The 26,503-nt window shown below is 39.5% G+C and overlaps 1 protein-coding gene across 5 annotated transcripts; it reads right to left on the bottom strand.

Moving 5' to 3' along the window:
- Positions 1–3,374: 3,374 nt before the first annotated feature.
- Positions 3,375–26,346, bottom strand: LOC139984047 (pumilio homolog 1-like). 5 transcript variants are annotated; one of them, XM_071997699.1, is made up of 20 exons: positions 26,212–26,346; positions 24,455–24,779; positions 23,914–24,100; positions 23,222–23,436; positions 22,564–22,730; positions 21,541–21,844; positions 20,351–20,465; positions 19,269–19,361; positions 18,614–18,744; positions 17,973–18,150; positions 17,180–17,317; positions 16,199–16,483; positions 15,678–15,878; positions 15,168–15,224; positions 13,813–14,297; positions 13,289–13,426; positions 12,267–12,419; positions 11,531–11,625; positions 10,617–10,700; positions 3,375–10,100 (listed from the first exon to the last, which is right to left on the bottom strand). In XM_071997699.1, exons 2-20 carry the CDS (start codon positions 24,683–24,685, stop codon positions 9,860–9,862), a joined length of 3,498 nt encoding a protein of 1,165 aa, XP_071853800.1. In that variant the 5' UTR covers positions 24,686–24,779; positions 26,212–26,346; the 3' UTR covers positions 3,375–9,859. The 5 variants fall into 5 exon arrangements, with proteins under 5 accessions (XP_071853800.1, XP_071853803.1, XP_071853802.1 ...); XM_071997702.1 differs by having other exon boundaries at positions 13,813–14,261; XM_071997701.1 differs by having other exon boundaries at positions 16,205–16,483.
- Positions 26,347–26,503: the final 157 nt, after the last annotated feature.

The following is a 26,503-nucleotide window of genomic DNA, read 5'->3' as shown; positions in this document are numbered from 1 at the left end:
GAGTTTGGAACCATATGAATCCATTGTGAACATCGAGAATTAAATATGAGAACCTTGATTTTTCGTCCAAAATTGATCATTTTCGAAGGCCTTATGATTTTGCCCTATGATTTTGCCCTATAGCCTTATGATTTTGTCAAATTTCGGCCAAAATCATGACCTTTTTAGAATCTTCCCAAACTGATGAAGAGAATGGATGGCGCCCTTTTGAGTTGACTTTAGACTAAAAAGGTGCCAAATAATGTTGTCAATCTTTCAAAAGACACTATAATAAGAATATGAAACTCTTTATATCATAACATAATATTTATTGCATCTATATGCCAAAATTCGAGTGGAATTTTACTTTTAAGTTGATAGAAATGTAGTTTTGAACCATATGAATCCATTGTGAACATCGAGAATTAAATATGAGAACCTTGATTTTTCGTCCAAAATTGATCATTTTCGAAGGCTATAGCCTTATGATTTTGTCAAATTTCGGCCAAAATCATGACTTTTTAGAATCTTCCCAAACTGATGAAGAGAATGGATGGCGCTTTTTTGAGTTGACATTAGACTAAAACAGTGCCAAATTATGTTTTCAATCTTTCAAAAGACACTATAATAAGAATATGAAACTCTTTATATCATAACATAATATTTATTGCATCTATATGCCAAAATTCGAGTGGAATTTCACTTTTAAGTTGAGAGAAATGTAGTTTTGAACCATATGAATCCATTGTGAACATCAAGAATTAAATATGAGAACCTTGATTTTTCGTCCAAAATTGATCATTTTCGAAGGCTATAGCCTTATGATTTTGTCAAATTTCGGCCAAAATCATGACTTCTTAGAATCTTCCCAAACTGATGAAGAGAATTGATGGCGCTTCTTTGAGTTGACTTTAGACTAAAACAGTGCCAAATTATGTTTTCAATCTTTCAAAAGACACTATAATAAGAATATGAAACTCTTTATATCATAACATAATATTTATTGCATCTATATGCCAAAATTCGAGTGGAATTTCACTTTTAAGTTGAGAGAAATGTAGTTTTGAACCATATGAATCCATTGTGAACATCAAGAATTAAATATGAGAACCTTGATTTTTCGTCCAAAATTGATCATTTTCGAAGGCTATAGCCTTATGATTTTGTCAAATTTCGGCCAAAATCATGACTTTTTTAGAATCTTCCCAAACTGATGAAGAGAATGGATGGCGCTTTTTTGAGTTGACTTTAGACTAAAACAGTGCCAAATTATGTTTTCAATCTTTCAAAAGACACTATAATAAGAATATGAAACTCTTTATATCAGAACATAATATTTATTGCATCTAAATGCCAAAATTCGAGTGGAATTTCACTTTTAAGTTGAGAGAAATGTAATTTTGAAACATATGAATCCATTGTGAACATCGAGAATCAAATATGAGAACCTTGATTTTTCGTCCAAAATTGATCATTTTCGAAGGCTATAATCTTATGATTTTGTCAAATTTCGGCCAAAATCATGACTTTTTAGAATCTTTCCAAACTGATGCAGAGAACTGATGGCGCCCTTTTGAGTAGACATTAGACTAAAACAGTGCCAAATAATGTAGTTTTTAATCTTTCAAAAGACACTAAAATATGAATATGAAATCTTTATATCATAACATATATTTTTTGCATTTAAATGCCACAAATCGAGTGGAATTTCACTTTTAACTAGAGAGAAATGTAGCTTTGACCCATATGAATCCATTGTGAACATCAAGACTGAGATATCACAACCTTGATTTTTCGTCCAAAATTGATCATTTTCGAAAGCTATAGCCTTATGATTTTGTCAAATTTCGGCCAAAATCATGACTTTGTAGAATCTTCCCAAACTGATGAAGAGAATGGATGGCGCCCTTTTGAGTTGACTTTAGACTAAAACAGTGCCAAATAATGTTTTGAATCTTTCAAAAGACACTATAATTTGAATATGAAACTCTTTGTATCAGAACATAATATTTATTGTATTTAAATGCCAAAATTTGCTTCAAGTGGTGGCGCCCATTTTAGTATAAATCGGTCTATAATAGTTTCAGATTCTCTTGTCTTTCGAAAGACACTTTAATTTGAATATCAAATCCTTATGCCATATTAATAGCCTCTTTATTGTTTTGGGAGGCGATAATCAACAGAATTTTCTTTTCTTATTTTTAAAACATCGACTCCAAAATGAGGGAACTTTGAGTACTTCTGATTTTCTTAAATTTCGGGCCACTCAAATCATGACTTTTATATTGTACCAGGAATATATAAACATGAAGGACAACTCCCATAGTTTCTTAAATCTACATATAGCGAACACTCGGAGGTAATTTTTTTCTTTCTTTTCAAAAGCCAGGATTATATTCCTAATGAAAAGTATTTGCTTACACGATCGATCTATACAATCATAAAACAAATTTGCATCGGTCCGCTATTTAAACATAGAACCAATCGGGCCCACCCGTGGCCTCCCAGTGAAGGGCCCAGTATGACGTTGGAATGTTTCTATTAAGAGGGTCTTACCACCTGATGTTCCATTTATTCCACACTGATGGATGAAATCAAAGGAGATCAATAGACAGTTTGAGTTAATACGCTAACGAGGTGTCGAAGGGATTAACCAAATCACGTTTTACTTCAAAGATCGCATGCAGTTTGAAAGGTTTACGTAACATATTCATGTAAGGCTCTTTCACGGTCTGTGTTCGACATCTTGCACATGGCTAAGAACGAGTTAGATATGGTGGTAGGGGGTACAACTGAGCGTCAGGGATGGCGTGGTGATAATTTAGAAGGGGAGGGGGGGGGGGGGCATCTACCATTTTAACATCCCGCATTAAAGTATCTTTCTATATTTGGTACAGCTCATGAACATCACAAATACTTTTAATATCACGCGCTAACCTTGTGTTGGAAGTATTAAAATTGTTCTATTCGTACAGGTGGGAGGGATGGGGGGGGGGTGAGGGATGGGGGGGGGTGAGGAAGAGACGGTGGGAATAAAGTTGAACCCCAAAATGATGATATATTTTCTGATCAATACAGACTTTTTAGCGCATTTCAGTGCTGTTTAGTGTGTCAATGGGTCTCCTTGAGAAATTGGCTATTGGTTTAGTTTCCTCTTGGACTCGTTTACCCGTCGTTGCATTATTTATGGAGATAACAAAACTGAAATTATTGCCGAGTGTGAGTGTTACAAGGCACTTGTAGACACCGTTACAACAGAAACAGTACGTATTTCCAATAACTTTCAACCAACCAAAAATCCCAAATAGGCCGGAGAAAAATATTTGAAACGGCTAAATATCTCAAAGAACGACAAAGAAAAATAAAACGCAATAAAAATGAAAAACTCAACCGAATTGGAATCAATCATGCAAACTTTATTACAGAAATGTTCAAACCCATATGTATACAATTTCATGTTTTGTATGCACTACCGCAAATAAAAATCATAAGAAGAAATATAACAATAATAATAATAATTATAATGATGATGATGAAAAATGATTGAGACTACAGGAAGCTGACGACTAAATTTACTTTAAAATATTCATAGGGTCAAATACTCATGGACCATGGGATAGTCAATATACCACCTAGCTTGTACAGAAGTTCCCCGCAAACGGTAACCGGTCTGTGAATTCAACACTTTACCGATGTCGGTTCCTCCACACGGTTATCACCTTCGTGAGTTAACATATGCACGTGCAGAGACGCGATGACCGATTGTGTTGCGTTGAATTGATAGCGAAAGCAAAGCAAATCTTGGGTAAGGTTTGTACGAGCATAGGCTGGAATCTGTCATATCACTTAGCACGATAGGCTAGCCAAGATATAACGCCATTCTTATATCTTTCAGATTCTTGGCCAAGAGAAATTGCATTTTTTAATTTTATTTTAAACAATATTTCCTTCTATATTTGGAAAAGACATTGCTTGGTCGTTTCAAGCAAATAAAGCGAAAATATGAAATGAAACAAAAACTTGCAGAGACCTTATCTGGAGTTTAAACTAAGACAGAAAAACCTTCGAAATGTTCATTGGTCAAAGTTTACTTAAACCGTAGCATCAGAAAGGGAAAGAGGGGGCACAAAAATGGTCTGCTTTTTCTGCAAGAAATGCAAAGAATTCGAGACAATTCTGTGAGGAAAAAAAGGTGAAATAAAGCATTTAATATGGATCAATATTACAATGTAAAAGTGGCCCAATTCTGTACTGCTATGGAATAAACAATCTACTCACGGTCGATTTAAAACAAAAATAAAAACGGTCAAGTCAAGAACCTGTTTCGAAAAATGAAACAAGAAAGAATAAGGGGGACAGTTTCAAAACGCAGAAGCAAATAACTAGCGAAATAAAATTGCTGCAATTCTAATTTTTCTGTCCATTTTTCTAACTTTTTTTTACCTCTCTACATTATAAACAATACCTACTAGATCCTTTTAAAAACCATTTTTCCAAAGAGATTTTACACAAACCTGATATAAAAATTTGTCCTTTTTTTTAAAACAAAAAATGTGACACAATTCAAATAGATTATCTAACAAAGAAGAAAGAGTTTGTTTTACATAACTACATTGTCATACATAAAATACAAGACTTTTTTTTTTGTTCAAAAAGAAGATTTTTTTTTTTTCAAAGATTAAACCACACATTAATTTAAACAACCACTACATTAGCAGTAGAAAGCCAACCTCTTGTACAAGGCGTAACAGAAGTAGAAGTAGTATTCAAATTTATGCATAACAAAAACTAAGGGCCCCAAAAGTCAAGTCTATACCAAACTGTACAGTATTCATATATTTGAAAGTTTTTGACATCATTTTATTGAGCAAACAAGCCCGAAAAAAATACAAATGGAGCATTAAGAAAATACACAATCCTCTTCCTTTTAGTTTTTGGAGGGGGGATCGTGACCCATGGGGAAGCCTCAGAAGCATGCCTCTTGCTTGGTTGCATTCCAATAACTAACGCCTCAATCTTCCTTTTGGCGCAACAGACAATTTGCTTGTTCCCGTTCATATTACTGTCTCTGAAAATAAGCTATGGGAAATCTTTAACTTTTGCAAATTCAGAGGAATATAATTCACTTTCTCTGCTGATAACCCTTCCCCTCCCCTCTCCCCCACCCTCCCCAACTCCCTCCTATGCACAACTTTGTTTCTTATGCATTGCAAAATTCTAGCAAATATGTAATTTTTCCATTATCTATTATTTCTCAATTGTCTTTAATTCGAATTGAGAGAAATGTTTATTCATACAGAATTCTAAATTGGTTCTTGTGGCAAAAATGTCGCAAAACAATGGTGGGGGGCCAGAAGAAAAGTCGAAAGAGAAATAAAAGGGGGCCATGGGGGCTGAAAAAAAAATTATTACACTATACATCGTGGCTAATGGTGTGGTCGTTTTTTTAACGCAGACTATTTACATACTATGAATATTCAACGTTCTGTTCAAGTATTTAGCAAGGGTAGCATCATTTTTATCTCTTCTTTTATACAAACTTTGCTCCATTTACACAAACATACCTACAAAGAAAATACAACTTATTCAATCATTCTCTTCTTCTTCTTCGTCTTTTTTTTGTACACAGGATCGAGGAACGACGACTGACTTACACGAGGGGGGCCGGTGTAGGGCTTAGCAACAAAAGAAAAGGTCATTTCTACAATTTTTATTTTTTATACAACCAATGTACAAAATGCTAGCACCTACGGGCCAAAAAAAATTAATAATACATGGACGATAGTGATTAAAAATTTAAAAAAAAAAAAAACGAAGACATTTCGAGCGTACATTGCAGAATGGGACCAAAATTTACACAACTCTTTGAACATTAGCTGCAGCAGTAGTTAAAGAATACACAGAGTTATCGAAATGCCGGGAAAAAAACAAATAAATAATAATAAAAGGTGGCGTAAAATCAATGTGTACACACTTGGCCGGGTAGCCATTTTTTGTTTCACGTGGTTGACTTCTCCCTTCCCCCTCCCCACCCACCCCAACTTATCTATCACATGTACATTTTGTAATATCTTTTTCACAGACGTGTGTCCCTGTACATACTTACAACCGTGACGAGACAAAAAGTAGCACCTAGACTCTCTGGCAAGTTACCACATACATACATACATATATATATATATAGATGACACTCCCCATCGAGACGGAAATGTCTTAACTATGATAGGCTCGCTGTACAACTGTTGAACAAAAACTTGGGTCACGACCATTCTTGAACAAAGGTTAACTAGATTTTGGTTTTGGTTTTCTATACATTACGAGAAAAAAAAAATAGGAAAAAAAAAAAGATGTTGGGCATAATTCCCCTGTTCACTTTTACAAAGGTTTTGTACATTATGAAAAAAGGAAAAAAAAAAAAAATCCCCTGAATTTTTGTCTCTAGCGTACCTCTTCGTTTTTTTTTTACATGGATCGAAAAATCGGTCAAGATATGTACCTCTTATGTAACAAATAATACAGTCTTTATGGAAGAAGAGCTCATCTTGTTATAACTTTTGAACACTGTACAACGTTTTACAAAAAAGTTCTTTTAGACACTCTCATACAAAAATTGGTGTACTTTGGCTGTTGGCTTCCCTTATGCACACACTATACTCCTCTCCCACCCGCCCCCCCCCTTCCGGCCTCCTGTGCATGTGCCCACACTTCTTCCTATTATCCATCTCCCCCCCCCTCCACCCCGGTAAGGATGGGACCTTACACCTCTCAGCAGGCAAAACAGTAAGGCTGGAGTTTCTAAAGAGAAACCATTTCATTTTTTTGTTTTTCGGTTTTGCTCAAGTCATATTTCACATCCTATACAGAAACGGTTCAATGCTCGTTCGTTTGTACATTTTTAGCAATAGAGACATTGATTTTATCCGTATCTCCCTGCCGACGAATTGTCCTCCACCATCACCCTTGTTGGAGGTTGTTGTAATATTAATATACAGACCTTGTTATTATCTCTTTTACAAGAAAATTAAAAAAAGAGGAAACAAAATAAAAAAACCCACCAAAAAAACAGAAAGGTTAACTCGAAATTTTGGCAATCTTTGAGAAAAAAAAACCACGCACACCACACTCACAGAGAAAACACCCCGCATTTGTTTTGATCCCCCTGTCACGTGCAACCTATGGGACCCTTCCCTCCTTACGGTGGGCAGCTCCGACGCAAACCAAAATGAAAAAGACAAATACGAGCTGCTTTCCGATCATCGAACGACAAGTTAAAAACACTCATTTGAATTTATATTCTGTGAATCATTAGGAGCAAGGACCACCTTGAGAATTTAAGAAAAAAAAAACATACAATAACTTCCCCAGTTCTCCCATCTGGAAGAAACAGAGTTCAGAAAAAATTAATTCCCCCAAATCATCACTCATGCCTGGACTTCCATCCTGTATTCCAACTTTTAACGTTATTCTTTTATCTCTCTGTATGCACACCTGTTGGCTAGGCTTAACGACGACGACAACAGGTCACGCAATGAATATTCATATCTGACCTAAATCACATGACCATTCAGTAAACTTGTAATTTGGTTAATGTTGTACAAATTCATGATCCACGTAAAACTCTTCAATCCGGTACGTAATACTGAGACTGATATATAAATAACGTTTTCCTTTCAATTTTTCCTTGTCTCCTTCCCATTTTTTTCTTTTTTAAAATGCTCTTTTTTTACCTATTCTCTTTCATTCTTTTCTTACCCTTACCTTCCCAACCCGATGATTTTCAAGGTTTCATGATTCGCGATGTTTAACAATGAAAATAAAGTCGGTAGCTCGCACCCATAGTTTTATAAATTTCTACATGAAAGTTTAGAAAAACAGTGATTACTTATTACATACCTGTTATGTCTCTCTTTTAAATACAGTTTAGAAAAAAAAAACAATATGACAAGAAGTGTCTAGAATAAAGTACAATGGTTAATAAATCTGAAATACAGTGGTACTGAAGCCAGCTTGGGGCAGAAGGGGAGACCCCTCGATACATAGTTATGTTCCTGTTTTAGTCAACCCACCAAAAAGTGGTTCTTATTACTGGACGAAAAGCTGCACTATTTGTACAGTTTTAATCCAAGGAGAATCCTAAAAGACTTCACATTTTACTTTCAAGAAAAAAATCAATAAAATAAATACTGGGAGTTACTCCATCAATCCACATGATTGAAACTTACAGAGAAAACGGCAAAACCGAAAAAGAAAAAAAACCTTCGTTAAATGGCAAAACTTGACATATTAAAGAATGTTTTGTTTCCTTAAAGAGTGGTAATTTTTTGTGTCTTTATGCCGATCACAAAACTTCTCCTCGTATCGAACGAAGAGAAAACGAATGTGGGTGGCACTTTCAAAGCAACCTTGCCAATATCTACCATAGAAATTGGAGAAATCTTCTTTCTTGGATTTTTCCTTGTTTCGTATAAACTTTGATACAAGAAGGTTAGGAGCCCAACAAAGTCACTCGAGTAAAGGTGTACTTGATACCAACTGTGAATTCTTTCACACAGGTCACAAATCACACCTTCATTGATCAGAACAACAACAACAACGAAAAAGAAGTTAAAATGACACATCGTTAAAAAAGTTGATGAAGAAGTCGTTTCCATCGGGGCTAGACACGTTCTACCAAATCGTCACTAATTCCCAGAACGTCTCTGAATTTAGCTTAGCCGATGAAAAGGTTTCTTACGAGATTCTTTGAGACAAGTTCCACCAATAGTTTATATCGATTTGAGAGATATATAGGGATACGGAATGGGAATTGAATTGGGGATGGAGAAATCTGTAGCGCTAACGTGCTACACATCAGGCACAAGCTTAAACGGTGCACAAGCGCTCGCAACCACCGCAACACCTACATAAAGAAGCAACTAGTAAGAAAATTAGAAAAGGAAAGAAGAACAACAAAAAACCCAAAGGAAACAGAAGAGAAACACGAAAAAAGACTACAAACATGATAAAAACTAGATCTCAAGTCGCTGAGAAAACTCACGTATATCTAATACAGACTAATTCAAACGCTATCATCAAAAAATAATGTAACAAAATAGAAACACTTTCATTTTTTGGGGTTTTTCCCATCTTCCGTACACGTTAACAACCTATCCTTTGTCCACGACGGTGACAAGTTGAACTTTTCTATTATATTTAATTATCTCGCGGGTTCCTTCCTTTGAGAGCGAGGTATGAACCGTCTTCGTCCATCTGCCTCAACTCTTTCTGATTTCTATTCAATGATTGGAATCCAAAATACCATGATTTTTGAGCTTCAAATACGCTGACCACCTTCTTGGCCTTTCATGTTAACTTATTCACCTCTCTCCACTCCCCCATCCCCACCCCCCTCTCCACTCCCCATCCCCACCCCTCCCCCACAGGAAGAATCTTCCTCTCCTGTCTTCAAGACGCGCACCCTTGCGCGCAGAGACATCGTTTTTTCAAAATATCCTCTCCTCTTTTTCAATTTTTTTTCATTGGTTGCCATGTCTGATTTATTACTTTTGCTCTTTTTTCAGTAATTTTTCGCGTCTTCTCCGACGTCACTTTTGATCTTGTTGCGTGTTAGTAATCGATGACTTCTAGAGTCTATACAATGAACCGTTATTTTTTTTTAAAAAGGAAAAAAAAAACCAACCCAAATAAACAAATAAAAAGCTACATGATTTCTCTAAAGCTAAATGTTTTTAAATACAAGAATAAATGTCAGAAATATGAAGAAAAAACAAAAGGAAAAATTTTACCCCACCGTAGGGGGTCACCCTCTTCTCATTCCACGATTCCTCTTTTCTCTCGTCAGAACAACCGACCACCCCCGTCAACCACCCGTCGTGCGCGATCACAGGGTTCCGTTCGGGGGCGACACAAAGGGGTTGATTTCGTTGTTCTTCATGAAGAATTTCTCCAGCTTGGCGAGGATGTGTTTCCCGTAGGGGTACTTCCGAAGGTGTATCACGTAGGGCTGGATCTTACGGATGAGCACCTTGCGCTGGTTCGGCTCGGACACGTCGATCATCTTCTGCACCACGTAGTTTGCGTATTGGTCCTTCATCATGGTGAACAGGGCACTGTGGCCGCTCCTGTAAGATTGAAGGAGAGAGAGATGTAGAGAGATGCAGAAGAGTTTGCTAGAAAGCAAAGAGTTTGCCAGAATTTGTAAGAAGGCAGAAGTTATTGGATTGTCAGGTGATTTTAACCCTTGATAGGTTCAAGTACAATTAAAAAAAGATTAAAAAAACAATGAAGCTATGAAATGTACGTTTGTATATCTTTCTTTCCCTGAAGATACTCTGCAATTTGCCCCTCACCCCCCCCCACCCACTTCAACCAAGCGGTCCATTACATTCACTCTGAACTTCATTTTGTGGAGTATTGTTTCTTGACAGACAAGAGAACTCTTTTAAGACTGTGCCAATTATGACAGACAGTCAGTTAACTTTTGAAAGGCAAGCAATGCCCCGTACCGAGAAATCTGAGGTACTCTTTCAAATGTCCCACAGTCCTTCCTTTAGTAAGACAGTGTGTACTATCGCAGGAGGGGCATAGAGAGGCTGGGGGTGCGGGGAGGGGAGAATGGGATTATGGGGATAACTTACCCATCGTTGTAGGAGCACACCTCATCTATCAGGATGGCCCTCTCAGGACGGCAGGAGTGAGTAATGCACTTCTCCACTGCATTACTGGAAGAAAAGAAAACATGAATATTCATAAATGACGTGCTCCAAAATGTTTGGTTAAGTAAACGACGACCCTCCGTAAATAAACTGCCCTCTGTGAGACTTAAAATGTTGGGTCAAACACGAAAGATTATCTTACAGTTTTGGGCGTAAGGTCTACCAACGTGAGACACACGCCTAGTTATAGCTTTTTCTAATGACAAAGATCCTTGGCTTAACATCCGACCGATGGCAAAGCGAAATAGTCCCAGGCCTCTGTTATTGAGGTTATTTGCTGGCTAAATGGCTGTAAGAATCATTTTTTGCCAATAGAAATCCACATCTGCCATAGGCCCTGTATCACAGGCTTATTATCAGCAAATATTATTGGGCTGATTATGCGAGTCTGTACAGTGACTGATGGGTGGTTGTGCTTTAGGAAAATTCCAAATTTTTATGCACTTGCTTTATTTAGCAACAAATGGCTAAAATTGTGAGTCTAGGCCTGCGGTCCCAATCTTATATTATGTCCCTCTGTTATAGATTTCTGCCAGTGAATTTGAGAAGGGGTGTTTTACAACTCTCCTTGCGCAACCTTACTGATGGTTACACGCAGTTTCCTAGCGAACGAAAGTTCAAGAAAACTTGTACGTGCTTGAGAAGCAGCATTATTTAATCCCCCCCCCCTGTCTATGACCCGAACAGACAATCTTCAATCCCTCTATCTCTCTGACTCCACCAGTCAATCTTTAAGCCCCCTCCCCCTGCCTCTTACTCCAGCAGACAATCTTTAAGCCCTCCCCCCACCCCTCCTGTTTCTGACTTGATGAGAGTTTCTGGTTGTAGTAACTCACCTGGCAAACTTGTGCTGACTCAAGACCAGAACTTTTCCTCTAATCTCAGCAACTATCTTGCTCTTGTCTTCTGGTCTGCCATGCTCCAACACGTGCTGTAAAACAAAAACAGATACGAGTTACTCAAACCCTAACACATACTCGAAAAAAACAAAACAAAAAAAGAAAAAACCGATAACAGCAACAGTACTACCTTAAATTTCAGGAGTTATCATATCCCCCCAAAACACTATATATCAAATGGAATGGATGATGGAGTCGTCTTACTGATCTCGTAGCAAGGCGTCCATCGGGAGAGAGCAGCTGATCTAGTGTTGGCATTGCCTGTTCTGTGGTGCAGCCCCTCTCCCTCCCCCACCCCTTAAATAAACGAAGCATCAATTGATCAAGTTACCTGGATGACATAGTTGCCATACTGATCTTGTACCAGGCCACCAAGGCCTCTGTCTGAGAGTGAAGCTCATCTAAGATTGGCTTTGTCTGCTTTCGGGTACAATGACCCCCTGTCCTGCCTCCCCTACCAACCACCCCTTACCCCTCCTCTTATGGGGACAATCACATTGCAGTTACCTGGATGACATAGTTGCCATACTGATCTTGTACCAGGGCCTGTCTGAGAGTGAAGCTCATCTAAGATTGGCTTTGTCTGCTTTCGGGTACAATGACCCCCTGTTCTGCCTCCCCTACCAACCACCCCTTACCCCTCCTCTTATGGGGACAATCACATTGCAGTTACCTGGATGACATAGTTGCCATACTGATCTTGTACGAGGGCCTCTGTCTGAGAGTGAAGCTCATCTAAGATTGGTTTTGTCTGCTCTGGGGTGCAGTGCTCCAAGATTCTCTGGATAACACGACAGCCGTATGGATGAGTTGATAGCGAGTAAACCTGTTAAAAACAAAAACAATTAGTAAAAGAAGATAATTATGAATAAACAGACATAATAGTAACAATAGCAGATCGATGGCATGGATACCAATTTAAAAAAAAAAGACGTGAAAGATATTGCACAGTTGGAAAGCATTAAGCTGTTATTGTAGTACACCAAAATCAAATCATGTACTGTACTGTAGACACTATGACAGTAGGTTTGGTAATGAACTGAGACACAAAAATTTATTTCCATTTATTGCACACCCATAAAGAAAATAATGCTAGCAGTCCAGGTAGTATATTTTTATATAGTATCTTTTTTTTAAGTATTGAGAAATGAATGATCCTTTAAAGGTATGCTGTATTGGTCCCAAATATGCTAGATATTCAAATATGTTTACCTTTGGTCAAAATTCTTAAACTGTTCTTTATTACAACTTTCGAGGAAATTTTCCTCACTGGTCCAGACATTCAGGCATTTTGGTTTCTCTAGTGATTCGCACTGTACTACCAGGAGAGAATCTAATACCAGGTCAGACCCACAGAGATAATTATCTCTCCACAAGACTGTCTGGCCAGACTCTACTGGACCGCCACAACATGAATATTCATGGACGAGCCGGCTGTGTGCAAATGCATAAGACTAAGTAACCAGGGTTTTAGCCAGTCTTCTTAAATCACGTTGGGCGCCAGTTGGGGCAGAATGACGGTGGAGCAGCATTTTGCGACCACAACAGCACGGTTTAATCAGACGAAACCCATCACCCAGCGTAGGGCCGGGCTAATCATTCCACATGTTTTTTTTGGGGAGGGTTGTCCTAGTCCCAAAAAGATTATGGAAAATCTCGCCGAGAACACTTTTTTGAGGGGGTTGTAATACTAACCTGTCCTCTGAAGGCTTCCACGATGAACTGCATGGACACAGGGTCAACGCACTCTATGCACTTCTGCACCACGTGGTTCCCGTTCTGATCCTTGACGCACTTCAGGACATGTCCGTCCAGTTCTTTGACCATCTCGACCTAGACGGAACAACGAAAAAATGAAAGAGGAGACGTTACCAAAAATTTGCATCTACTTCTTTGCTACTCTTTCACATACAGTTCTCCCCCATTGTGATAGATTTCTTAAGGACTGAATAAAAAAATTCAGAATCTATGAATTTTCTTAGTCTTGTTGTTCAGTTTCTTGCTCTCATTGTGGCCCCTCTGTCATGGAGATGATCGAAAATGGCAAAACCTAATTTACATATGAAATTCCTGGCAAAATTTATTCAACATTTAAATCAAAATTACTTCTGCCATAAGGGATTGAAACCAGTTACCTGGATACCTTACCGCCAGTGAGAGTGAAAACGTACTGACGTAAATGAGCTTGTTTTGCCGGTCCAGGACTGGTTTATGCTTACCTGCAGGTCCGCAGTGATGGACTCCAGGGCCTTCTGAATCACTCGGCATCCGTACATCTGGAGCGCCAACTGCAAGACGCTTCCCTTGATCCTCTGGGCCAGGGCCTTCTTCTGTTCCGGCGTGCCAAACTCAAAGAACTTTTGGATCACATAGTTGCCAAAGACGTCATTCATCAGCTTGTACGAGCTCCCGATGATCTCCTGGAAAACGATCTGCCGCTCCTGGGGGGTCGCCCTCTCCAGTTTCTGCTGGATGAAGCGAGAGCCGTGCTGGTCCTGGGAGAACTCGACAAAGTGGCTGAGTAGGTCGCGCAGTTGGAGGTTCGGGAAACGGTTGTTCCGGAAGTCCTCCAGGAGACGGCTCCTGCCGGGGGCGCTCTTCTCCATGTAGGCGGAGCTTCTCAGGCTGCGAGGCGGGAACAGGGAACTGGACCCCCAACCTGCACTGCCTGTTGACGAAGTAGACCCGCTGCGATATTTGACATCTACAGATTCCGCAGAAGAATCGAGGATAAGGCCAAGTAAAAAAGGGGGAAAAAAAAAAGAATGAAACTTGTTTCTCATTCCCACCTCCTCCATTTTACAATTTTTTTGCACTTTTTTGTTTGCCCTGTGAACAACAGAGCAAAATGATATTGGTGCATTATTTTTGAAGCGTGGATGAAAAAGTAGTACGCATGCCTTAGTGAATAATTGTGAAAACTTTCCGCAATGACTTAAGGACCGTAACTTTGACAAAAATATCGTTTCTGTCTTCGATCCTTCAAAATTTCCCAGTGAGAAACAGGTTTGCCTTTTTACTTGGCCTTGCTACTTTCAAACATTATATACCTATTGTATCAGCCACTCCACTCCAGTATTTTATAGTTTTGAAACAAAACTTTCAATTTAACGTTCAACTGCAAACATCAACTGACCCACTTAAAACATTCTGAGCATTCCCAGACTTTCATTTCATACCAAACCATCTCATTAAAATTTTACCCAACTTATATAAATTAACTTGATTGTGGAGAAAATATTCTCTTCATATCACTTTCTTGTTGAAGACTTCTTGTGGACCTGCTAGCAGGAAATGATGTGTCAGACCTATCACATAGCAAAACAGCAAATGGGTTACACAAGTGCAAAGACAAATAACAGTATTTGAACACTGATTCACACTATTTTCAGCCTTTTATAAATGTGATATAAAATTTCATAAACCAGAAAAATAATTCACAAAGTGTGAACGCTCAAGCATTCCCTGTTTATTCCCCCCCCCCCCCCCCCGGCAGATACATGCAAACTGGATCAGCTTTGCTCAAAGTTTTCCTACAAAACTGGTATCAATAAAAAGCTGAAAAAGGACTTACCACCCCAATCCGTCTTGGGTCTGGACCAGGAACCAGTCGCGCTGCCCAACAGGTGATCTGTAGTATGTAAAAGTATGTTAATCGTGAACAGAGGGAACAGGGAAGGTTATATGGAAGTTAATAAATACTTTCGTCAAGAGTTTTATTGGAATAACATTAGAGGCAATTTTGGGGTGTCAAAGTTTGATAAATTGCAATCTCATTTTCTTGAGTTTCACTTGGGAGGTTCACTAAGAATGCCAGATATTGTTGACCAAACTCGATGCACTCCTGGTTGAAACATTCATGAATTTCCAAAGACCTCTGGCATTCTTATAAACAATAAAATTTGGCAGTTTTTTGTCAGGTCCTACTTCCCAAAGTTTTAGTACCTTCCCAGGAATGTCACTATTGGACAATCCTCTCTTAGAACTATCTTTTGGAAATCTATTATCTGTACAGTGGATGTCTACCCTGCCCCTTTAATCCTCTCTACAGTGTGGCAATCCAAATCTGAAAACAGTCGCTTACCTAATCCGAGCCCGCTCAACGTGCTCTGTGTCGGTGGTGGTGTCATGGATCCCGTGTGGGTCGGGGACATCCCGAATGTACCCAACTGGGGTGAGCTGCCGTAAAACTGGCTCATGCTCAGGCTACGCTTGTACTCTCCTGTGGCTCCGGAGAACGAGTCCCGTCGCTGGGTCGGCGTCTCCGTACCCGAGCTGCCGATACCTGCAAAGAGATTACGAGAAGTTGTAGTCAATTCTGTTAGATCTCCCAAGAGTATCCACACATTCTAAAGTACTCGGGCATTTCAATTTTACTTTTTTCAATTTGTTCACGGTGACGGTGGTTTCGGGGGGGGGGGGGGGTGGGTATGAGATGAGGGGTGAGAGGTTGAGATTTCTTCAGCAAGACCTGTTCGATATACTGTTTTACCCTTACATACACCATTTATACTAATAATCTTCAAAGTTGATTTCATGATGACTATGACTGCGATGAACATTTCTGTAATAAATCTTTCAAATCTAGACGTAGTAGGTCATTACCCGCACCTGTCCCGATTGGTCCCATGGAATTTCCTAGCCCACCGAACGTCCCGCTCCCAAAGGCACCGCTGTTCTGACTCTGGGCCGTAAAGGATCCCATACCACCTCCGCTGGTGGGGTTGGACTGCATCTGGGCTGCGGCCGCCGCGGCACCGTTAGTGTACATGGACATACCACTGTGGGTCATGCTGCCCTGCTGGCCCTGCTGGGCAGCTGCCTGCTGCTGTTGGGCCTGCGCCTGTGCCTGATTGGCCATCATTACGCTGTATCCGTTGGCTGTCGGAACTTGACAAAAAATGAAGATTTTTTTGTTGATTAAAACAGGGGGGTAAAAACTTCAATGGCTGGTGAAGTCCCAACAGAACGTTATCACAGATACACAGATAGATTGCCTTGCATCCTGTGAGAGCCTGGAGGCATAAAAAACATATATGCACAGAACCCCTACACATACAAGAACATATACAAGAACATATACAAACAACCCATAAACATACAATAACATAACAAGCAACCCCTAAACATATAAGAACATATACAAACAACCCTTAAACATACAAGAACATATATACAAACAACCCATAAAAATACAAGAACATATACAAACAACCCATAAACATACAATAACATAACAAGCAACCCCTAAACATATAAGAACATATACAAACAACCCTTAAACATACAAGAACATATATACAAACAACCCATAAAAATACAAGAACATATACAAACAACCCATAAACATACAAGAACATATATACAAACAACCCATAGACATACAAGAACATATATACAAACAACCCCTAAACATACAAGAACATATATACAAGCAACCCCTAAACATACAAGAACATATACAAACAACCCATAATAACACAAAAACATGTACAACCCATAAACATACAAAACCATGAACAAACAACCCGTAAATCTACGAGAACATGTACAAACAACCCATAAACACAGAATTAAATGACTCACTTTGTTGAGCTCCGCTGACCATCACTGGAGCAGCACCGTGGGGCATCAGTCTGACTGGAGTCCCCAGTCCTGGCCTTGGTCCTCCCATAAACAGGTTACCGCTTTGGTCATAGTATGTTGGAGTCATGATCGGATATCCTGTAGGCATGAATGACAACAATATGGGGCATTCTGTATAATTTGCCTAACAATATGAAGAACTTGGCTACATTAGTAGTAAGATTATAAATGTATGTGGGTGTCATAGATTAAGAACCTGTGACCCCCCCCCCTCATTCCCCACTACAAAACAAGATTGTGGAAATACCTTTCGGCATCAGAGAATATCAGAGTACAATTCGTTTCTCCACTCCTACTTATCTCCCCCTCCGAATACCTCCTTTCACCACACCAGACCCCCTTCCAAACACCTTCACCTCACCAGTCCCCGCCCCCCACACCCCTATAAGACACCTCCTTCGACATGCCATTATCTAATCACTTTTCAGTAATACAATGGAAGGAGAATTGAGTGGAAACCCTCTCATCATCCATTCATCTGTAGTGAACTGGAGTTGTTATGAAACAGAAGGGAACATAGTTAATTTTGCTGGTCCATCTTTGATTCAAGTTCATTACTAAAAAGGCTATTTTACATTTACAGTATTTTACGTTGGTTAAATGATATTTTAACAGTTTCATGAAAGGGAGGAAAAGAACATCACAGCATTTAGGTGATGGGGAGTGGGGGGGGGGGGGGCTAGGTAGATTAAAGATGAGTAAAAGAGGTATAAAGTAAAGCCATGTCCATTACCTGGCGCGGTAAAAGCCTGTGGCTGAGCAATTCCTTGCATAGCTCCTGGCGTAGAGTTCCCGACACCCTGGTCATTCGGGGCCTGACCCTGCCCCTGGGGTTGTGCCTGAGGGGTCATGGGTCGAGATCCATTCTGACTTCGACCTGATGAAGGCTGTTGAGTTGGCTGTTGCCCTGGCTGTAAATGGAAATTTTTAGAAGAGTGAAAACAATCCCACAAGTTTTTCTTTTCAGATGAAGAAACTATAAGACCAAAGAAAACAGAAATAAGTAAAGACAACAAAGAAACAAACTCTATGCCCACGTTTAACCACAGTAGTTTTAAGTCAATATCAGAAGTAAACACATCATTGACAATGTCAATACGAAGAACAATATTCCATTGATAAGAATGTTTGCCAAAGAGTGTCTGGTTAACAACAGGGTGGCCTTCACTATATCTTAATATTTGGTTCGCTGGGTGTAAAAGCAATCAAATTTGTGGACTTTCTCAACATCCTCCCAAAGTTGTTTCAGAGATGTTTGACTTTTCCTTCCCTCTCTCCGCAACATTATCTGAATGTAATTCACATCGACACATTTTCTGGGAGACCTTGCTGTCTAGATGCCTGTCGGGGCCTTTCAGAGACCTCACCACTCACCTGTTGTTGTCCCTGAGGCGGTTGGTTCGGTTGGGCTGCTCCTCCCTGCTGTTGTACGATGTTCATCGGGTACAGAGCACCCCAGGGGGCTACCCCATAGGCATACTGTGGCTGGATCATCTGTGGCTGGCCTGGTAGGGCCAAAAGTTGGGAGAAGGGAGAAGTTAGATACCAAGTCAAAATATGGAGCGAACTTTGTCCTTCAGGACAGGCGTGTCATCCATCTGTTACCTTTGTTGTACAGTCCAACAGGAGTGCATCACACAAAAGCATATTTCAAAGTTTGTTTAGCACTTTTGAAAGATCAGATTTTTGTATCTTAAAAATGTCCTATCGAACATGGGCACAAAACACTGATATACATCTTTTGCATTTGTATGGTAATTCAACCATTTTGGTTAGCATTTTGCGATGTTACCAGGATAAATGACTCCCTGGGGGGAGTTATTATTAAGTTTTTACCCTTGTTACCACTGGCATTTTGCCCAGCAATAGTAAAATAACTTTATTATAACAAAGTATTTAATTTTTGAATTAAAGTATTTTAATGAAAATCATTTTCAGAGTTATGCAAGCTGGCAAAGAGAAAGGCTATTGATCATCAACAACACTCTTAATGTAACTCTCCAGGTTGGAAGCTATCCAGGTGACTTACCCTGCATGGTGGCAGCCAAGCTAAGTGTGTAAGGGTCCTGTGCGGGTGGTGCACCGGTAAAGATGTAAGGATTGGCAAACGTTGGCGCCATACCTGAAAAAAACAAAGGAACAGAAAGACCACATTCAATGGTTTAAGAAGAAGGAAAAGCCATCCAAGAAACATGGCTTATTGCAAACAGGCTACTTACTAGATCGGGGGTCACTAATCACATTAATAAAATGAATGGTACGGTCATCAAGTATTGACCATTAGGCACCTTTAGGCAAGGATGAAGATTAACTAAGGGAATCATTTATCCGGTATTGCATCGCAGAATGGGCAAACTGATATATACGAGTGCATATAGTGTTCTGTGGCATCTTTTGTACACAGGGACCATAGCATTAAATATGAGACAAGGGTTCAGAACGTTCAAAACTGCTACACACAATTTGAACACTAATTTATTCCCTGTAACTGTTATCCGGTGGACCGAGATGGATATATCCAGGGAATAATGTGAGTGTTCACATTCTGCATAGCGGTCTTGAGATTTAGACATATTTTTGCTTTCTCACAAAATAGTGACATACTAGGGTTCTAGGTAAAAAATCTAGTGCTCTACACAGTGGGATTCTGTGTAGCAAATTTGTCTGCTTTTGAAAAGCATTTTGCCATACGATACCAGAAAAAAAAAATTTCCTGCGAGGTTGCCCAAAGGAGAACCAACCTATTCAGTAAAGCATTAGCTCTACTCGCCACCACATATAAACTATGTTGTTTCTAATCTCCAAAATCGGGCTCGATTTTTGGCCGATAATAAAAACTATCGACCAATAATGTTCAACGATCAGCCGCTAATAAAAGGGACGGCAAGAGAGGTAATTTTGCTTTACATGTACAACAAGAAGAGTTACATTAAGGTCCCTGACACATAACACATCCCCCATCCATACGTCCACTGATATCAAACACCAACTTTTAGATCTCTATTTCGGTAAAGGAGACATCTCTCTGATACCGTCTTCTGGTAAAAGATGAGGATGGAAAATGGCATCTCCACAAAGTTGATCAAATTTTGCTTTACATGCTTTACTCACCCATTTGTTGTTGCTGTTGCTGCTGTTGCTGGGCAGCTGCCATTGCGTACTGCTGTTGCTGCTGTTGGAGGGCGAGGGCTTGCTGTGGCGTCGGCTGCCTCTGTTGGAACATCTGCTGAGAGGGGAAGAGGAGAACTCTGGCTTAAAATGACGACAGAGGGAAGATGGAACGACTAACGGGTACTTTGAGACATTTGTAGTACATATTTAATTAAATATTTAGTTCTCATGGGAGCCCTTCTTACAGTTGTGCTTTAATCGAGAAAGAGTTCATGATAAGTGTCTTTGAACAATCCTCTTTAAAACAGGCCAGCAAATTAGCCTGGCCTGTTCTACAATTGGTACTGAGAGTAGCCGGTTGCATATAAGTTCTATTCTCTGTCACGTCACAACCGTGATAATGCTTGAATTGGGAATGAGTTAGCTAATCTATGGAATTAATGTTACACCAGATGTTAAGTCCTCGTAAAGATCATTATTCATTAGGCTTCAGAAGAGCATGTTCAACAAGGCTTACCACACTTTTTGTAAAGAGATTTCATGAGGCTAACCAAAATATTACAACAGAGTAGCTATAATGTTTACATATCTTCCAAGAGACAAAACATGCTCTTCCAGGATAAGAACAACGAATAAGGAATATCAAACTCGTTGGCATTGGTCACCTCTTTCACAATGACATTATCCGTTTTGCAAATACGAGTTGCTTTTGGTGCAAAGCTCGCTAAGTTTACACTGTAAGTCAAACTACATGGAGCCCCAAAATCTATTTCCAAGGTAAACAGCTGTCAGTTGTTTTTTTAATAAAATCTCTCCCACTACAACAACTCAAAGTTATGTAAATGTAAGCTTGGTGAACAGTTTTTGACAAATCAAGTTTTAAACAAATTTAACTGAAGCAATTTGTTTAACATCGCACTAGCTGTTTTTATACTTAAAGCATCAAAATAAATTTTCACAAGGGTGGAGGATCTCTTTCCCCTTCACATTCCACAAACATATCAAAACCTCAAAAGGTTCCCCCCCCCCACACCACCCTCCCCCATTGATGAAACCTGATTCATTTATCCCATTTCAGAGACAAACTCCAATCAGAAACAAACTCTCTCTATACAGCATCATTTCTTCCCAAACTTACAAAAACCGTAACCAAACCAAACCACAGGTTCCGAACACTATGAACGACTTACCTGTTGTTGTTGGCTGTACTCCACAAATCCAGGACTGCCCATATTTTGTACCATCTGGTTATTTCCCGGGTACTCAAACTGCAGGGGTTCCATGCCCGACTCCGGACCGCCCCCACCGGTATCAATTTCCAGCTGGTTCGGCACCTCCGAATTCAGATACTGCTCGGGAGGTACCTCCCTGTGACCTTTGACCGGTCCATTCTGGTACTGTGCATCAACCATGTGATGGGGAGGGGCCACCTCCTGCTGTTGTCCCACTTGGTTTTCAATAGGTTCGGACGAGGGGGGTTGGCCGTTGTTCATACTATTGAATAAAAGGAAATAGCAAAAAACTGTTTTGAAGAGGACTTAAGTAGTTTGTCTGAATCATTGGCATACTTGAAAGCACGAGTACTAGTAGAATTTCCGTTGTTACGAGTACAAAATACCAGGCTCTGATCACGAGAACAAAATTTTACACCGGTTTCTATACTAGATTTCCAAATTCCACCCCCACCCTCACTAGAGTATGATTACCACTCAATGAGACGGTACAGACATTCTTTACAAGACGCACCAGAAGTCTAGTGTGGTAACTCCTGCAGTCAGATAGGTATCAACAAACATACAGTTATAATAGGCTAGTTGCACTGAGTTTTTTTATATGTTGTCTTATTCACCTCTTGGATACCCGTAAAACTGGGAGATCTATCGATCCTAACTGGTGAATTATTCACAATTTAGTCAATACAGAAAATGTCCGTGTCCCACACAATTTATGAAAACGCTTTCATTTCTTGTTAGCAAATCAGTGAAAGCTTTGCACAACTTCAAAAATTTACTGCACTGATAAAAATAATAATCATAATAATTTCTGGTAATTTATCTTTTCTTGTTTAGAGGCAAGTATAATATATAATAAAATCATAATGAATTCTTCACAAACTGAGCAAAACAGTGGTCTCCCATTAACCGCTACAGACAACCGAGGTGACTGAAAATTACACTTTTTTCTTTAAATTGCTATCCTGCTGTCCGACCTACCTGTACACGCTCTGGTCTTCGTTTTGTACCTGCAGCGGTTCCCCTCCATTTTGGACTTCTTTATGACTTTCTAAAACTTCCTCATACGGCGAGGGCGTCTTGCTATTTTTATTCTGGTTAGATTTTGAGTCCGCTTGTTCGTGATTGGGGGTCACAGCATTTATACCCTGTATCAGCCAAAAATGGGGGGGGGGGGAGAAGAAAAGGTGTGAAGGTGCACAAACATTTAAAGGATTCAAGAAATCTACATCTAAATGCAAGTTGCATGGGAATGTTAATAGTTTATCATGAAAAACCATGATGCAACATGACAGCTAATATTTCCAAATCAAATTCTTGTATCATGTTATGGAATGATATATGCTCGTCTAGCAGACTAAACAACATTTACCATGGTTCCGGTGTACTTCTGACCGCACGACTCAAACTGAACGGAATAAACACGCAGTGATGTTGCATCGTTTTAGGTAATGTGTGATTATATTGTACGTTGGTCCTAATAAAGATAATAACATGAGATTTTCTTTGTGAACTACCCCTCTCAGGTGCAACCACAGTTAACGTTGCCCTTCTTTATTAGACAAAACTCGTAATCGTTCGTTGACAGCAACCTGAACGGACAAAAGGAATGTGTAAGGAAAAAAAAGCCCCTCCTCACATATCTGTTCTTCATTTGATGTAATTTGTGGTCAATCTCGCCCGAGATTGGCTTCACTCTCGGAGACGATCCCAGGACGTACTCCACCATACTCAGTCCGAGACCGCTGGTGTCTGATCTGGGTGAAAGCACAGAATTCTCATGACCCTGATAGCTCCCCGGAGAGAGTTGTCTACGTTGCACCATGATTGGCTGGGAAACAGAGTGCTCTGTGCCTGATGGGGGGAAAAAGCCTCATTAGATGGGGGGAAAAAACCTCATTACGAGAAAGTTGTCGCACCTGGTGACCTTTCTTCACTTTTTCTCAGATAATCCAAAAACTTTCCACTTAAGTAGGCAATTTGGACGTACCAGTGGGGTACAGGGGCGGGGCAAAGTTAATAATTCATTGATATAGCATCCAATATGTAATTTCTTGCAATTGCAATACATGATTTGTTACATAGGATAGGGCCTACATTTGGTGTCATCTCAAGTCAAATACTAATGTAAGGATACTTTCAAAAAAATTCTGACTCTTCCAATTGGGGCAAAAACTTTGCTATGCAACACCTTCACACCACAATGGCTGGCTATGCAACTGCCACACACTCAAGATGATTACAACTGCAAGTCTGGTTAAAAGTCCCAAATAAAAGGTCTGGTAAAACTACATACAATGCCAAAAAAAAATAGCTGCATTCACAACATACCTGACATTCCCCAGGCACCTTGTCCACCTTGAGACCATTCGTTTTGATTGAGAAAGAGTCCACCCTTGTCATCAGTGCCCCAGTACTTTTTCGGTGATCCGTACCCCTCTATATGTCTTCCCTTCATGTCCTCTAATTGTAGTGCTTGGAATTCACTTGTCATTTTTGATAAATCTGCTGTCCGAACCTTTGAAAAAACCAAAAAAGCCAAATTTTAAATAAAACCTGTAAGTTGGAATCAATCATCATAAAATACTCCAAAATAAGCGTCTGCCACACAAAACGGCTACACATCGTTGCATTGACTGTGCGTTGCATTTTGACAATTTGACAAATAGCTTGTTATAATATAACAGCATAATAATAACACATCGCCACAGGGCTCACTTAATACTACCCCAGATGAGCAATGAGCCAAAATCAGTTCACAAAATTTGACAAAGCATGTACTTCTTAACATTTTACAAACTAGGCCTGAACTTTCATGTGCATAAAATTTGGACTTGTTAAACCAGTTGTGAAGTTATTGAAAAAATTTAACCTGATCAATCACGCTATCATCCCCACTGGTCCACTTGTGCTTGGCCATCATCCCTGCCTGACTTAGGTCATTGTTGGAGGGCCTCTGATAAAAATAGCCCACGGCTGCGTCGTCTCGTGACCTGGGTTGAGGTGCCCGGGTGTATCCGGTCCTAGCACCAGTCATGGACGACTCCATGTCACCCTGCCCTCGCTCAACTGTCGTCGTACTGCTCCAATCTCCATTCTCCATTTTGGTAGCCTACCCTTGGAAGTGTTTTGCTACAGACTTTGGTTTATAATATATTCTACCCCTTTTTGTCTGGTCATTAAAGACATTTCAAATTCTGTTGGCAAGATAAAATAGCAAAAAACAAAAGAAAATTAGTCTCTGTGGTGTCATTCTTCTTCAAGGAATAACTTCCTTTTGTAATTTAATTGAGAATTAATTTTTCTGGTACAGCATCACAAAATGCTGTAAATGTCAAATAAGCAACTTGCTGTAACAGTGCAAAGATGTACAGCAGGGTATAGCAGTTTTTGTACACAGAGACCATCTAGTATTTTATAACAAACTTCAGAGCATTCATCTGAATCGGTGCCACACACACTTTGAACACTATTTAATCCCTGTTTCAATGCAGAGTAACACAAAAACGTTCATTGCTGTCTGAAATTTAAAGTACTTTCGCAACAAATTCAAGAGAACTGATCCGTTTTGATCATTGGGGCATAAAGTGTGATAAAAGATTGCCAATTGGTAGTACCTTATGTATGTAACAGGACACCATTGAATTGCAAAATTAGCAGGTATCCATGTATGCATAACAATTCTCCTGTAAGATTTGGAATCAATTTCTCATATTAAAGTTTGTCGTACCAATTTGTGAAAGCAAAGAGATTCTGGACATGTAGCCAATTGTACTTGGCTGTTTGGGTGGTTCACGACTAAACTGCCCGTTCTTAACAAGTTTGTAACAATTCAGTGATAAGTGATTTGTAGGCCTGGGTCTTCACAATTACAAAATTAAAGTTACAAAGGGCAAATCGAGTCGGTCTTGCTCAAAGGAGCATTGAATAGCCTAAGCCAAAGCCTAGTTTAATGTTTGAAATCTTGCAGAACCTTTGATTAACCACTGAAACTCAATTAGGTTAGGCCTAACATAGGGCTTGGTAGTAATCTGATATAAAATATATGTATATTAACTTATATCCTCATGACGAAGCTCTTCCTCAAAAGTGACTGACTAGGCCCTAGGATACCTTATTGTTAGGCCTCACTTGACTTATGGCTGGTCTAGTCATACTGCATAGAACTAGGCCTACATGTAGTACTAGGCTATGCTTGATACGCGTCAAGCACTTAAATGCTTAGGCTAGCCTATTCATTTTGTGCACACAATTCATGTCACTGTGTAAGTGTCGCTAATGTTAGGCTAGGACTATATTAAGTAAGTGTGAAATGCAGCTTTTAAGTACCTTGGTATCTTCAAATCATAGATTAAGAACAAGAACATGCTTAATGTTGAAAATGCAATAGTAAATGAACATCTCAAAATTTAACGAACCACGTCACTTTAGAAAACAAAACTAGCCTAGACCTTATGAACGTAGCTCGAGCTGACAAAAGATATCATCACGGAGGAAGATCTCGACGTTTTATATAGCCCTCTTCTTCAATCTTAGTTTCAAAAGACAGCCATTAAATAATGCATGATAAAAATGAAGGTTTGAAGAACACTGTTGTAAAGACAAAATGTGATTAGATGACTGCCTTACCGCGATGTCGAGGGATTTTTCTATCCCCATCACGTTCACTTCCTCTGCTGTGCTACGACATATTGAAACTTGTCCAGCTATTTGAGGAAGAGGACAATGCATGACGGGAAATAAATTACAGTCACTGTACTGGCACTGTACGTATAATGAAGCGTATTCGCTCGAATCAATGACGTCATTCGCGCGGAATGCCAAGGATTCTGCGGGTACGGGGAAGCTAGAAAGTGGTGACCTGGGAATTATTTGTATGAAAACATTGAAACGACATAAATGTGCAGTCCAAAAAGGTTGG

This window comes from Apostichopus japonicus, chromosome 17, assembly GCF_037975245.1.
Source record: "Apostichopus japonicus isolate 1M-3 chromosome 17, ASM3797524v1, whole genome shotgun sequence".
NCBI classification, from domain to species: domain Eukaryota; kingdom Metazoa; phylum Echinodermata; class Holothuroidea; order Aspidochirotida; family Stichopodidae; genus Apostichopus; species Apostichopus japonicus.
The sequence above is the reverse complement of the archived record's forward strand: the minus strand, read 5'-3'. Positions and strand labels throughout refer to the sequence as shown.